The 12,556-nt window shown below is 44.5% G+C and overlaps 1 protein-coding gene across 1 annotated transcript; it reads right to left on the bottom strand.

Annotated features, from left to right (window-relative positions):
• Positions 1-5,471: 5,471 nt before the first annotated feature.
• On the bottom strand, positions 5,472-12,010 carry LOC128887720 (uncharacterized). The gene is made up of 7 exons (XM_054143921.1): positions 11,888-12,010; positions 11,261-11,364; positions 10,354-10,446; positions 10,162-10,293; positions 9,133-9,247; positions 7,589-7,817; positions 5,472-5,728 (listed from the first exon to the last, which is right to left on the bottom strand). The coding sequence occupies exons 1-7, from the start codon at positions 12,008-12,010 to the stop codon at positions 5,571-5,573; spliced, it is 954 nt and encodes a 317-aa protein (XP_053999896.1). The 3' UTR covers positions 5,472-5,570.
• Positions 12,011-12,556: the final 546 nt, after the last annotated feature.

Raw genomic sequence — 12,556 nt, 5'->3', positions numbered from 1 at the left:
TCGCGCTCTTCTTGACGAGGATCGGTCCTTGGGCTATCATTAAAGGAAAAATATAGATTGCAAGGGGTTACTTTTCTTTCTCGGGGTCAAAAAATATATTTTTCTCTCTGTGGTATCGTTGCTTGAGGTATTTGTAATATCTCTACAAAATGATGTCAGAAACATTTCAAAATTGATAAAGTTAGAAACGTTTAAATCGCGAACGAGGTCGCCTATGCCTCAGGCGTTTCTAAACTGGCACCAATTGGCACCAAACGCGTTAACATTCTAGGCCCCGTAACTCCAAAACAAATTCACCGAGACACTTGGAAATTTAACACGATCTTTCGCGCACACGTACAAATAAGTCCACCAAATTTCAAAAGCCTAAATTTCGAGCCAATTGTAACGGGATATTCTTTTGTTACTACAGAAAAGTGTCATTAAATGCACTAATTTCTCTACGATAAATGCACAGAAACGATAAAACTCACCGACATACTCTGGTGTTTTCGCTCCGTCCTCTTCTCTATTCCTTTTCTATATGTACAAAGCACTTCCCGTTCGTTTTTCAAGCTATGTAACGGGACATACATATTTATTCCTTCACTACCCACCCATTTAATCGCCTCACAGCATTTTGCACCATACAACGGAACATGAATTCCGGCTGTTCGAAAATAAAAAGAGTTTCAATCTCAAAATCCTAAACCTCGCTCGATAAGGGCATCCCTTCGTAGACTCGAGCAATGAATTCGTTTCGCATTCTTCTAAGTTTCGCGATTTCCTGGAAAATGGGGAAATAGGAAGGGCGATTGTACGCAGCGTCAAAGCGTGCTGACCCTTTAACGAGATCGCGGCAGCGACGGTCAGGGAACGTTTCTTCGTCCCAGAAACGCTACGTCGACATACATAATGCAGGAAGTCGGAGAATGTAAGGTAGTCGGCGCGGCGTTCGTCATCACCGGCGAGATCTCGTAAAGCCCGCGTTTTCACGGGACCGTGGATCGAACTGGAACAGCCCGTAGGTCAGGACAATGATCGTAGGTGGCCGCAAAATCCCGTTGATCTCCAAGGGCCGACCTTCGGGGCAGACGGTTCCAGGCGCGGGGAGGGCGTTTTCCAATATCCAATAAAGGCGAAACCATCGACTTCGCTCGACGAATGTTTCGCTTGGATACGATTTAAACCGGCGTAGCTTGCAGAAACACCGAGACCCGTCGCGAATGTCCGACCCCTCCGACCATTATACGACAACTTAGAATTCGCATGAATAATGGTAGCGCTCCTCGACGTTTTAGAGAACGCCGTGGCAAAAGAGGCCGCGTTCTTGCTGTTCCAGAGACCGGTGGGGTGTTTTTACAATAGCGGAACAACACTCGGGCTCGTTGTATAGAATTTTGATTCTAGGAAAAATTAAAAAGTAATTGTAGAAGAAAGCGTGAGCGTGTCGCGTTGCACTAGGATTTAGCCTTTTGTAGAACACGTGCCAATATTATTTGACTCTTTGCAGTCCAAATTTTCTGACTTCGGCACATTTTTGTCGAGGAGTTTTCGAGCTTCACTCGACGTAGGAACGCAAAGCGTTAACTCCTTGCGTTGAACTACAGTAGAGACTCCCGTATTCGAACTAACAGGGAGACAAAAGTGGCCGGATAATGGAATTCTCGGATAATAGAACAATTACGTTCTTTCGCATCAAATATCATTTATTCAAGTAGTAATGAACAAAATTGAGTTTCTTTCAACATCTAAGGGTCCCATATCTTTTTTCAGCCGCTAAGTCACATAAAAATTTGTATCGTAAGCCGCTGCGTAGATTTACGTACTCGTTGTGCCTCAAACCGCAGAAGTCCTTTTTCAAATTACTCAAATTTTTCGATGTGAGAAGGTACGTTGTGAGAATAGAACGATCGTATATTAGGGGATTCGGATAATCGGGATATGGGATATGGGTACGCTAGTCTTTACTGTATCCTGAACGTAACCATAGCACGAACTCGTTCAATAATCCTCCACTTTTCTATTCGACATTCTACCTAAATAAAAGTCTATAAAAAGAGCCATTCCTACCCTAAAGTTAAAGTGTTTTTTGCCAATGTCGAGTCAACAACGCTGTAGGTAAACACTGGGATTAAGAATCTTCTAAATAGGCTCCAGGGTACGTAAATTGTTAATTTTCGGTTAATTCCGGGCCGGGCTCATTAACGAGTAGCTCGATTCTAATTAGAGGACAGCGTGGAACGCGGTAATTGCTTTCGGGTACCGTGCACATATTCATTTGTCTAGGGTCGTCCGTCCGTTTCCGCAACGTCTTTAATTTTCGCGATGTCAAGTTGGAATTCTGGTGCTCTGTGCAGCGTGACCGAGGAAGAGAGACGGGAAACGTCGGGATCCTGGAATAAGGAGAAGGACAGAGGGAATAGGTCCGAATGGTTCGCTTCGACAGCTAGGCAGAAGAGCGTTCGAACGTGGACGGAACTGTAAGAGGATTCCATGGGTCTCCGATCCTTTGCATTTACATTCCATTCGTCACGCATTGGCTGGTGTATTCGTAAAGGGTTTCTTCGGTTACAACCCCGATATCGGTCTTCTCTCGCGTACGCGCGATAATAGCTTTCTATTGCGCCGAAGTTGTGTATCGAGCAAAGAAAAGTAATATGCGTTCGTTGTAAAAGCGGCGGGAGTACGAGAGACGCGAGAGGTTTTGAGTTACAGTTAGCGATGGAGGCGCGAGCAAAGTCTTTGATGCAACTATGCACCCACGCTTTCGGTTTGGAAGCCATCGATCCTCGTTAGAACCCTGTGAATGTATTTATAGAAGTTTGCTACTAAAACAGGAGTCATTGGAGTAAAAACGTGCGCAGTTGTACAAAGAGTCTTGATGACTTGTCGCTGAATGCGGTTTTCGCTAAAGGGAGGTAAATTTGAGCAGAAAAAATAGGCACGTGGCCGAGAGGCACGGATTTCCCGGTGTTTGAATGGGGGTTGGTTAGGAATTCAGTGGTTCCACTTCGATTTGAATTTCTGGTATGTTCCCTGCGGTGCTTCCAATCGAATTGGAGGAGAACCAGGCAGAAGCGGATACGATTTTAGACGTTTACCGTGACCGGATACGCCTACGACTTTCGACGAAGCTCCGTGATCCTCTCTCTTGAATGGCGTCGTTGATTTCGCGCGAAACGGACCCGTCCCGATGCTTTTTACTCGGTAAAGAGATATAAGAAATAGTTCTTCGATTTCGAAAGAACGCGGATAACTCGGTAGAACTAAACGATGAAGTATAGGGGACTCTATTGAACTCGGTTTATTATTAAGTTCGGAGCAGTAGAAATTTTTAGATTTTTGATTCTTAGATTGGGTACTTCGGACTTTTAAATCTACTTTGGATTCTTTAGATTGGTGGAGGTAGTTCGATATGTGATTCGGTAGCTAAGACCTGGTTTTTTAAAAAAAAAAATGTTTAGAAATCACTGGGAATCTAAAATTTTTTATAAGTATTTGAGAATCTACTTCAAACTCTTTAGATCGAGGGAGGTGGTTTTTTGGTGCTAGGGTAGCTGAGTTAGGTTTTGGTTAAGACTTAATCTTACCACAGAATGCAGAGTTTTCGAAGGAACAGGGGACGGTATCTCCTCTTTTCGTCTAACAAAGGAAAGAAGCGGACGCGAAAATCGAAGAAATTTGCCTGATTGGGGTAACAATGGCCCCAGGTAACAAGAACGAGGAAAAATTGTTTCCAACAATGGTCGAGATTTTCCCTGGAGCTAAAGCTTTTCGGTCTTCTATTTACAAAATCGTTCCCGCGAGTGGAAACGATCGCCGGCTCGGTCGATGAGGCGAGCTCGGAACACTTTTCTATCGAATTTCTATCGAACTCGGGTACGTCCGCACGGAGTTACGTGACACGTATCGAACATCGTTGCTCCCGATGTACCGCGAGACATCGATCCGGTGTAAACACACTGTTCGTCGATATATAGAATCACCATTGTGTTCTTTTCCTCTGTCACCTCTGACGCTTTTACGCCCGCTCGTTTCCCATTAGTCCGAGAAAACTCTCCTGTCTCGTCCACGGTGCTTTCGCCCCCCCCCTAGTCCTTTTAATTCTGTCTTTATAGTTTTTCCAACAAACAGAGGCGATTGCGTCGCGGTGATTTTTAATAATTATGAAAAATAAACGAAAGAAAGAGGGCTGAACGATGAATATGGAGGAACCCAAGATTTCACCTCATTGCTTATTCGTTAGGGAAGGTTCATTTAATTTTCTTTTTTTTTTTACGTAGGATTTAACCATTCTCGAGGTTCGTTAAAGATATTTTCAAAAAATTTTAAAGAAAATCTTAGGAAAATAAACAACTGTTAAGATATTGTTTTTCCCACGAGTATTGATAACGTTCAGCTTTTAGTTCATTGCTTCGAGCACTCATTTTCGTTCCTCTTGCCCGCTGAATTTTGTTAATTTTTCCAGATTAACATAATGTTTAATGAACCCGTTTACCAGAGTGCATCCAAGTACGCGGTCAAAGCGTGTACATAATTGAGCAGATACTTCAAACGGAATGTATTGTGATTTTAAACTGGATTCGTATCTCGCAGCCAATTACCTACGGTATCGTAGATGAATGTTATTTAACGATTCGTATCGGTAAAATAATTTCTCTCCTCGGTTACATTTTTAATTATTTTCTTCAAAATCAATAGTAAACGTATCGAAGTCCTCGATAGTAGTTGGAACAAAATTGAGAGGAATTCATCACCATCGACCCCATACACAACAGCATCGTAATTTATTTACGATATTGATTCCACCGAATGGTAGCACAGAGAATTTTCCGTTGGCGCGACGCGGACACATAATATATCTCGTACATTAAATTCTAATTTTCGTCCAACCATCAAGGGATGGCAAGCTTGTTTATGTGTTCTATTTGCTATTCGAAATTTCCATCTAGATAGGAATTTCGCTGGTTTCTGTAAATTTCCGAAACACAGAGGCATCTTACTCGCGTTCCTCTACGTAACAAGCAGAGCAAACCAACCGTATCGCGAAACTTTTTGCATGCGGCGACACAATAGTCGAGCCAGTTCAGCGTGTCGACTCGATTCGCAACCGAGTTTATTTCTATCTCGTTAGCGCGCGACATCGTGCAACGGAAATCATGGGATACGATTTTCCCATGTAAATTCAATGTCTCCGGGCTAATTACTGGGTGATTAAGAGACTCACGCCAGTTAGACGTCCCGTGGAATTTTGGTAATGTAGTTTAGGGTGTTGGGAAAGAGTTGGCTTGATTAGTCGTTTAGGAGCTGCGCGGATTCATTGGTTGCGAGGGTGGGATGGTGATTGAGGAGCAATCAAAGAGTCAGTGTCGAAGCATTAGAGTCGAAGCGTCAGAGTCAGAAGGACACAGAATCCAAGCCATAGAACTCGATATACCATTTGAAAAAATATAGCCAAACAACGGGTGTAATAATGAAATCTTTCATTCGGTACAAGAAACAGTACATACACATGACAAGGTACGGACAGGACATGACACACAGGACTGAGCACAAGTAGACGTCTGTTCTGGAACGAGATGAACAACTCATCTGTACCTCTTCGGCTTTGCCAAAAATTTGAGTCGCCTGGAACATTTGGCCTTGAGTGCTTTTGGCGAGACCTTGAACGCGTCTTCTCTAAGGTCCGTTTCCATTCCTGCTGGTCGTTGCACCGGCGTGGCTAGGAGCACTATCCTTGGGGAAGCTGTGAAATTAAAGACCATGCATCCTGTCGCTTTAATGGCCGTTCTTAGAGTGGACAAATGGCACGAAGGAGAATTAATTCGCAAAAGGGTGGCTAGCGAGTGGAGGAACAGGTCGTTTGGTCGGACGTACCGGACAGACCGGACGGGTATTTGGTTAACGCAAAGAGTTAGGTGTGCAAACTTATCACATGGGCGCGCGGTTTCCCGCTAATGAGGAAATTTCGAAGGAAATATACATTCGCTACTCGGCCAGGATCCGAACGAAAAATCCTCTACTTTGAACGAGACGTTGCCTCTCTCTACTCGGTGGGTCGGGAGTTCATTCGTGGCCGAGAATGTTTGACCGATCTCGCTGCAAACTGCACCTTGGAAAATACTCGATTAAGGAATTTTTTTAACCGCTTCCATTTGACCGCCGCCGAGATATTCTCGGCACCGCTACAAAACGCAGAGTAATCTCACGTCACGATTCAAATATTTAAAGGCAGTTACGAAAAGCGAGTAATGAATTTTCCCTACATATTTGACATTCCCCTTGCAGTTTTACTTATTATTTTACCATCGTTGGAAGCATGGGGCAGCTGGTTATTTATTAATTAGACCGCGGAAGTTTACGCATTCGTGATAACTAGAAACACGAGTAAAACGTGCAAGGTTGCGTAAAGTTACACAAATTATGAATTCGCATGAGCATATGCAGGTTATTAATAACGAATTCAATTTTGAAACGAGCGATACTAGTTTTTCGGAATGAACACGGGGCGCGTTTCTCTTTGGATGCTTTCACCGATGCGCAGGCGAATTAAGGGAATCATTTATCGAACATTTCCGAAACTGTAGTTAGCGAGGGATGCAGTCAATCATTTTTGACGCGCCACGAACGGATTCCGGCCCACCCGGTGGCCGTCGAAAACGACTGGTTTTCGTTCAGCCGCTTAATCGTGGAAACATCGTTTTAATTACTGCTCGCCGCTTCACGGTTTACCGAGCTGCACGAAACCGAAATAGAAGAGAAATCAAAGCGATTTCCACGGGGCTAGGCTCGTTCGGTACCCTCCGAAACTTTCCTCGGCTTCCGGCGAGTGATTCAGTTTGCGTCGAGACCTTGCGCCGAGCCAGTGAATTTTTAACTCGCTTTTTCCCGTGTTGCAAGTTTCTTAAGTTCGCGCGATGACCGTGGTTCGAAAATTCAAATAGAAAATTGGCGCTCCCCGGGATTTATTTTCCGACGAGATTTACATTGAAAACTTTTAAATGGGTTCTCCTTTCGAGTCTAAAATTTAGGAGGCGCGTCTCGTTTGGCGGGGTTAGTGGAACCATTGCGATCTCTGATCGACCAGAGTTGGGGAAAGGGTAATGGTATTTAGGAGTCCATGAACTTAAGGGATGATAGGATTCAGGGCTAGATACTTCTTACAAGGAAAGCTTTTTAGGTGTCCGTCTCCGATTGTTTTGATTTTTGGATATGTTTTAAAGGACTAGATACTATCACTGGTTAGGTGATACTAGGAAACTCATAATACTGTCCCAGTAGTTCCCGAACCCAAGGGACGATAGGTTTTAGGGTTCGATACTTTTTAGTTTCACGATACGCTATTCTATGTTCACGAGAGCTAACTACTATCACCGATTGAGTTATTCTTGGAAACGCATAACGCTGGTCCAATAATTCTCGAACCTAGCAAAGCCATGGACTTTAAGTTAGAATCTGTAACTCCTTGGTCTACAACAACGTCTGACATAAGAAGCACGTGACAAACACATGGGGGTGGAAACACACAAACGACTGTGCACCTCCCTATAACGATACACCAAGGGGTTAAGGCCTACTACCTTCCACTACCAAAAATTTACAATACCTATCGCCTTCAACGCGGCTCGTCTCACCGCACCAGGGATTTTAGGAGGTATAATCACAGGCGGGGTCTTGGGGTACGCGATGCTCTCGATGCGCTTGCTGATAATGTAAGTGAGAGCGCTTTGGGGCACCTCGAACGGATCCCTGACTTCTGGCATCTCCCTGACCAACGGCGTCGCCAACTCTTCGATCCTCCGCATGTTCACCGGCCTCCATTTCCTTTTTCTGGCCTGCAATTCACCGGCCGTGTATCGATTTCCGTGGACGAAACCAACCTTTGTTACCGTGTCTTTTTCTATTCCGTCCCGCTATGACGAGCGCTCCACGGGCTCGCGAGGGACGCTTGTTTTTCTCGTCTACGCTTTCACGACCCCGTTACGTTTTCATCGACGTACCGAGGGAATCCGGTTCGGAACCGGCGGATACCGTGTCCGGACGATCCCGTCGGCGTCGATCGAGAATCATCGGAGTTTCCGTTTTCGCGTGGCTAGACCGGTCGGGGGCTAATAACTTAGGGCTCGCGCGCTTTGTCCCTCGCCTGCTCGCTCCGATTTTCGAGGCTTTCACGGAATTTCGAAAGTAAGAAGAAAGAGGAGAGTACTAGGTGGAAGAGGGTAGTGGAACAGGTGATCGTGAAAGTACGCGTATTGCACAATTTTAAGGGTGGGGTTATCAATTTTATGGAAACCATTCTGGTTTCGTTTTTCACTTTTAAATGTAATGAAACGGAAGCGAGTGAATGTGGGATACATTTTGCGTTTGATTACATTTGTTCGTCAGCTAGGGCCAGGCTTTGTGTTTCATTACACTATTCGCTGAGCTACGGGCTTGTGTTTTGCGTTAATAATAAATTAGTTCTGTCTTTCCTGTATTCTAGTATGTCGGTTTTCAACCACTGTCGTTTAATCTATGATCGAGAATCTGTAAATTTTTGTTACGGGAGACTTTGATTGTATAGATGTTTCCTTAAGTGGGTTCTTTTGGGGGTCGCTTTTTTATTGTACCATTGGAGCAGACGATAAACTGCATGTTATTCAGTTTTCTAGCCCTCAGGGGCTGTAGCGGTATTTGTAGCTACGGGGCTTAGCAACCCCGAAGTACCCGAGTTAGAGGGGGCCAGCGGGCTCCAATAGATGAGAAGTAAGAGATACTGCGAACAGTATTAAAACAATGCAGAAGTCATATAAGTTACGTACTTTAAATGAATGAATGAACTCAGTTTTGTATCTCGAAAAAGTTCAAAGAAAGCTTTGTGTCCTCGACCAGGATGCTTTTACGAGTCCCTGTACATTTTCCACCCCAACCCTCCGTCATCCACCTTGGTCCACTCTTCCCAATTTTTATTACCGTTAATAATCGTTCGAAAAATCCAGAAAAATTCAGGGTGTCCGTCCAAGACCTATACTTTATAATATCGTGCCCAATAGTCTTCAAAGTTAAATGCCGAGTATCCAATCCTTAATATCGAAATGTACGGGGGAATTTCACGTTCCCTCTCAAAGGCCTCGAACGGTTGATTAAATATGTAGATGAGCAACTCCGTACCGGAAACGTCGGTCGGGACGGCACTTTCGGGGCAGCGAGCTTTTTCAAGAACGCCATGTGTTGATCCCAGTCCTCCGGTTTCACCGCTCTCCGTAACTTCGCCATTATCCTCTGCCTGGAACGAGACGCCTCGTGGAAACGACGAGTCGAATGGGAGCGAGATGGAAATTTCAAACGGAATACGCGAATCGAATGTAGGTTATGGCACGAACAACGAGAACAATTTCTTTTCTTTTTAATCGTTTCGACGAACGGGCTTGGGAATATCGCGCGAATGAAAGATGGCAGAATTCGGGCGGTAGGGAAAGCCGAGCAGAGCGGCATGCGCTCTCGCTTGTTTGGCGAATTTCGAGATACCCTTGGGCACTATTAATAATTACATTCTGGGTGCTTGTGTCTGCTAACTGTTCGCGAGTTGTATACAAAGTTTAACAGTAACGTTGGCTACCGACGAAAATCGCCAGGGAAAGTAGAAAGTCAATATTCCGTTTTCCTTGAACGGCGCAAAATCGACGACGGGGGACGAATTTCTGCGACGATTTAGAAAAGCGCGGTAACCACGATCGTTTTCGAAAAAACTTGCTTCGATGGGAGCGGAGAGTCGGGCTGCGTTGCTCGATGCAAGGAGCAAGTCGACGCTTGGGTTTGTCCGTTTCAAATTTTCGACTTTGAGTTCCCCTCTTCCCACCTTTTTTCTTTTGTACGCAGTCTTTAGATACTATCGACTCGTTTTATTTATAAATTTTCGTCACGGGGTCGCTCGTGTATCGCCGACTCTGAGCGTAAAGTAAAGCGAAGCAAGAGAAAGAGAACTGTCTCTTTGCGATATCCAAATCCGACTTTACGAGATCGCATTTCCGAGGCGTTCGAAGGACAATCCGATTACGTTCGTTCTCCGCGACCAGTTTTCTCGATTCCCATCGGAAGATCGACTTCCTTCCCGCCCTGCCCCCATCGAGAGATCGATCCCGCTCCCGGCGAACCTTTCGCGACAGTACACGGGGACAAAAGTCGTCGCCGTCTACTCACTTTTGCCTCATTTCTCGCTGGATTCTGACGTTGCAGAAGTATCGATACTTCCGGTACCGAGAGTTCTGAACCTTCAAGAGCAACTCGGCGATGTTGGGGCTGGTCTGGTACCTCATGTTCGCCAGCAGATGCCTGATCGAGGAACGAGCGTTTCGTTAATTGGCTCGATCGGTCCGGGGGATAGAAAATCACCTCTTTTTTGGCAGGGCCAAGTCGATGATGCGTTTGCTAATCGTGGCCTCGAGCGTTTTCGGATGGATTCGCGGGTAAGGTGATGGCGCCAGACTGTGGGAAATCGAAATCAGTTTGTGTAGGATATTGTTACATCATTCCTAGTATAGAAAGGATTGCTGAGGTTTTCTTGATACATAGGAACTATTGGAAATGGAATATCAAGGAAGTTACGTCTGTAACGTACAACATTTTTGAAAGAACTAAACTGACTGAAAAGAAAAATCCAGTCGCAGGGACCCGACCAAGATTAGTCGACAAAGGATCATTCGTTAACGCACGTGTTCATTCGTGCAAAGGATGTTTATATACAGTGGGTGTAGAATGTAATCGTACACCGATTAATTTCCCAAAAAACTTTTCTGTGAAATTGTAGTTTCTTAACTTCTTTTTTTTGTAATCAATGATATGTTACATATTCTCGGAAGTCTCTAAGATAGATATAGTCCAAACAACATTTACTACATAATATAATCTGTGAAATTAATAAAAAAATGCGAAAAGTTGGTAAAAGTATAGAAGCAATAAGTATTTGTACGATTCTTATGACGAACCATTTACAGTAGAGTTTGTAACGTAAACACGTTAGTTTATTGCTCCGTACGAATTAGAAAACATCAAATTTTCAGTAATACAGTATCCTCATCCTTAAATGCGGAGAAAAGATCTGACATAATAGGGAAGGAAACACGGGAATAATATGAGCACAGAGAGAATCAAGTTATTGAACGCGTACACTGACGGTCGAGATCGTTTCCGTTGTATCCGTACGGGATAATATTAAATTGTTTCGGACAGTTTCGGTAGCGTAACGAACCTCTTTGTTTTCAGCAACGTAACAATATCGGATGAATACTTAATTACTCACGCCGGATCGTATTTCTTGTTAACATGCTTCGGTCGCGCCATGACTCTGATACGCTTCGAGGCGCGCGCTTTTAGAGCCGCCCGTCGAATGGAGAAGGGATTTATCTGGAATATTATTCGATGGAATATTAATCTGTCACATGCTCGTGGAATCAGTTATAATCTGCCAGCGATTCGTGGAAGTAATAGAACTATTACGGACCGCGTAACGATGATAGACATTCACGATAAAATATAAATATCTCGCAACGAATATTAACCGGGCCAGCATTTCTCAAATAGAGATCCACCGATGGATGGTGCAATATTTTTCGGTGTAAATTTATGTTCAGTGTATTACGAATCTTATAATTAAAGATACCTTCTGATAGGAATTTTTTGAACACGTTTCTTACAATAGAATACGATAATAAAGTTGAATTAAAAAAGATAGACTCGCTTTGAGTTTATTATGATAAATGCATTAAAAATGTAGGTTTTAATTGCATGAGAAAGGTTCGAGAAGCCCTTGCCTGCGCGATAATACTCCATTCGATGGAACATCGACGAGTTTCGCGAAGAGTATCGTTTCCTCCCTTTCCGGTTCGAGGTGCAAAGCAAACCCTGTGGAACGCGATAGTGTGCTCACCAGAACGTTCATGTTCATCCTTTGAGTCCTCCTCCAGTTAGGCCGCGCGAGCAGAGAGATGTATTGTTTGTGGGACAAATGCGCCATGGCGTATTTGATCCTTTCGGCCAGCTTGTTTGCCATTTTTCACCGATACGCGAGCGTCCGCAGTTTTTGCTATCAATTTCCTCGCTCGAACACGCGTCTGGCCTCGATTCCGATCTCTTTTTTTCGGTCGCCTCACTCGGATCCTTGCACTCCGATCTTTATTTATCCGGACGCTCGACTCCCAGCGGCGCGTTGCAGGTTGTTTAATTAAACTCGCGTTTAATTAATTCGACGATACGCTGCCGATGGCGTGAGTGAGCGCGTTTAAGAACGAGGAAGAAGAAAAAGGGGACGACGAGACTTGAGAAATTGGGCCAACGACGTAATTTGCCAACGCGAAGACTTCTGTGTCTAACCCTTAATTTGGATTTTGCGATGCTGATCCGTGGAGCGCGTTCGAAATCGACTGTGACGGTGTCGCGAAGCGTGGAACAAATGAAACGCGCCGACCGAATCTGGCTCCGTTCGGGGCGAACGCCGCCAATATCATCAACGATTGGATCCACGAAAAGAAACACAACCGCGGCATTGTATGTATGTTGAATCGCGAGTCACCGGTGAAAATTACACCGCGCACGATGT

The sequence above is a fragment of the Hylaeus anthracinus genome, unplaced genomic scaffold (assembly GCF_026225885.1).
Source record: "Hylaeus anthracinus isolate JK02 unplaced genomic scaffold, UHH_iyHylAnth1.0_haploid 11989, whole genome shotgun sequence".
In the NCBI taxonomy this organism is placed as follows: domain Eukaryota; kingdom Metazoa; phylum Arthropoda; class Insecta; order Hymenoptera; family Colletidae; genus Hylaeus; species Hylaeus anthracinus.
Note: the sequence above shows the minus strand (reverse complement) of the source record. Positions and strands in the feature narration are given on the sequence as shown.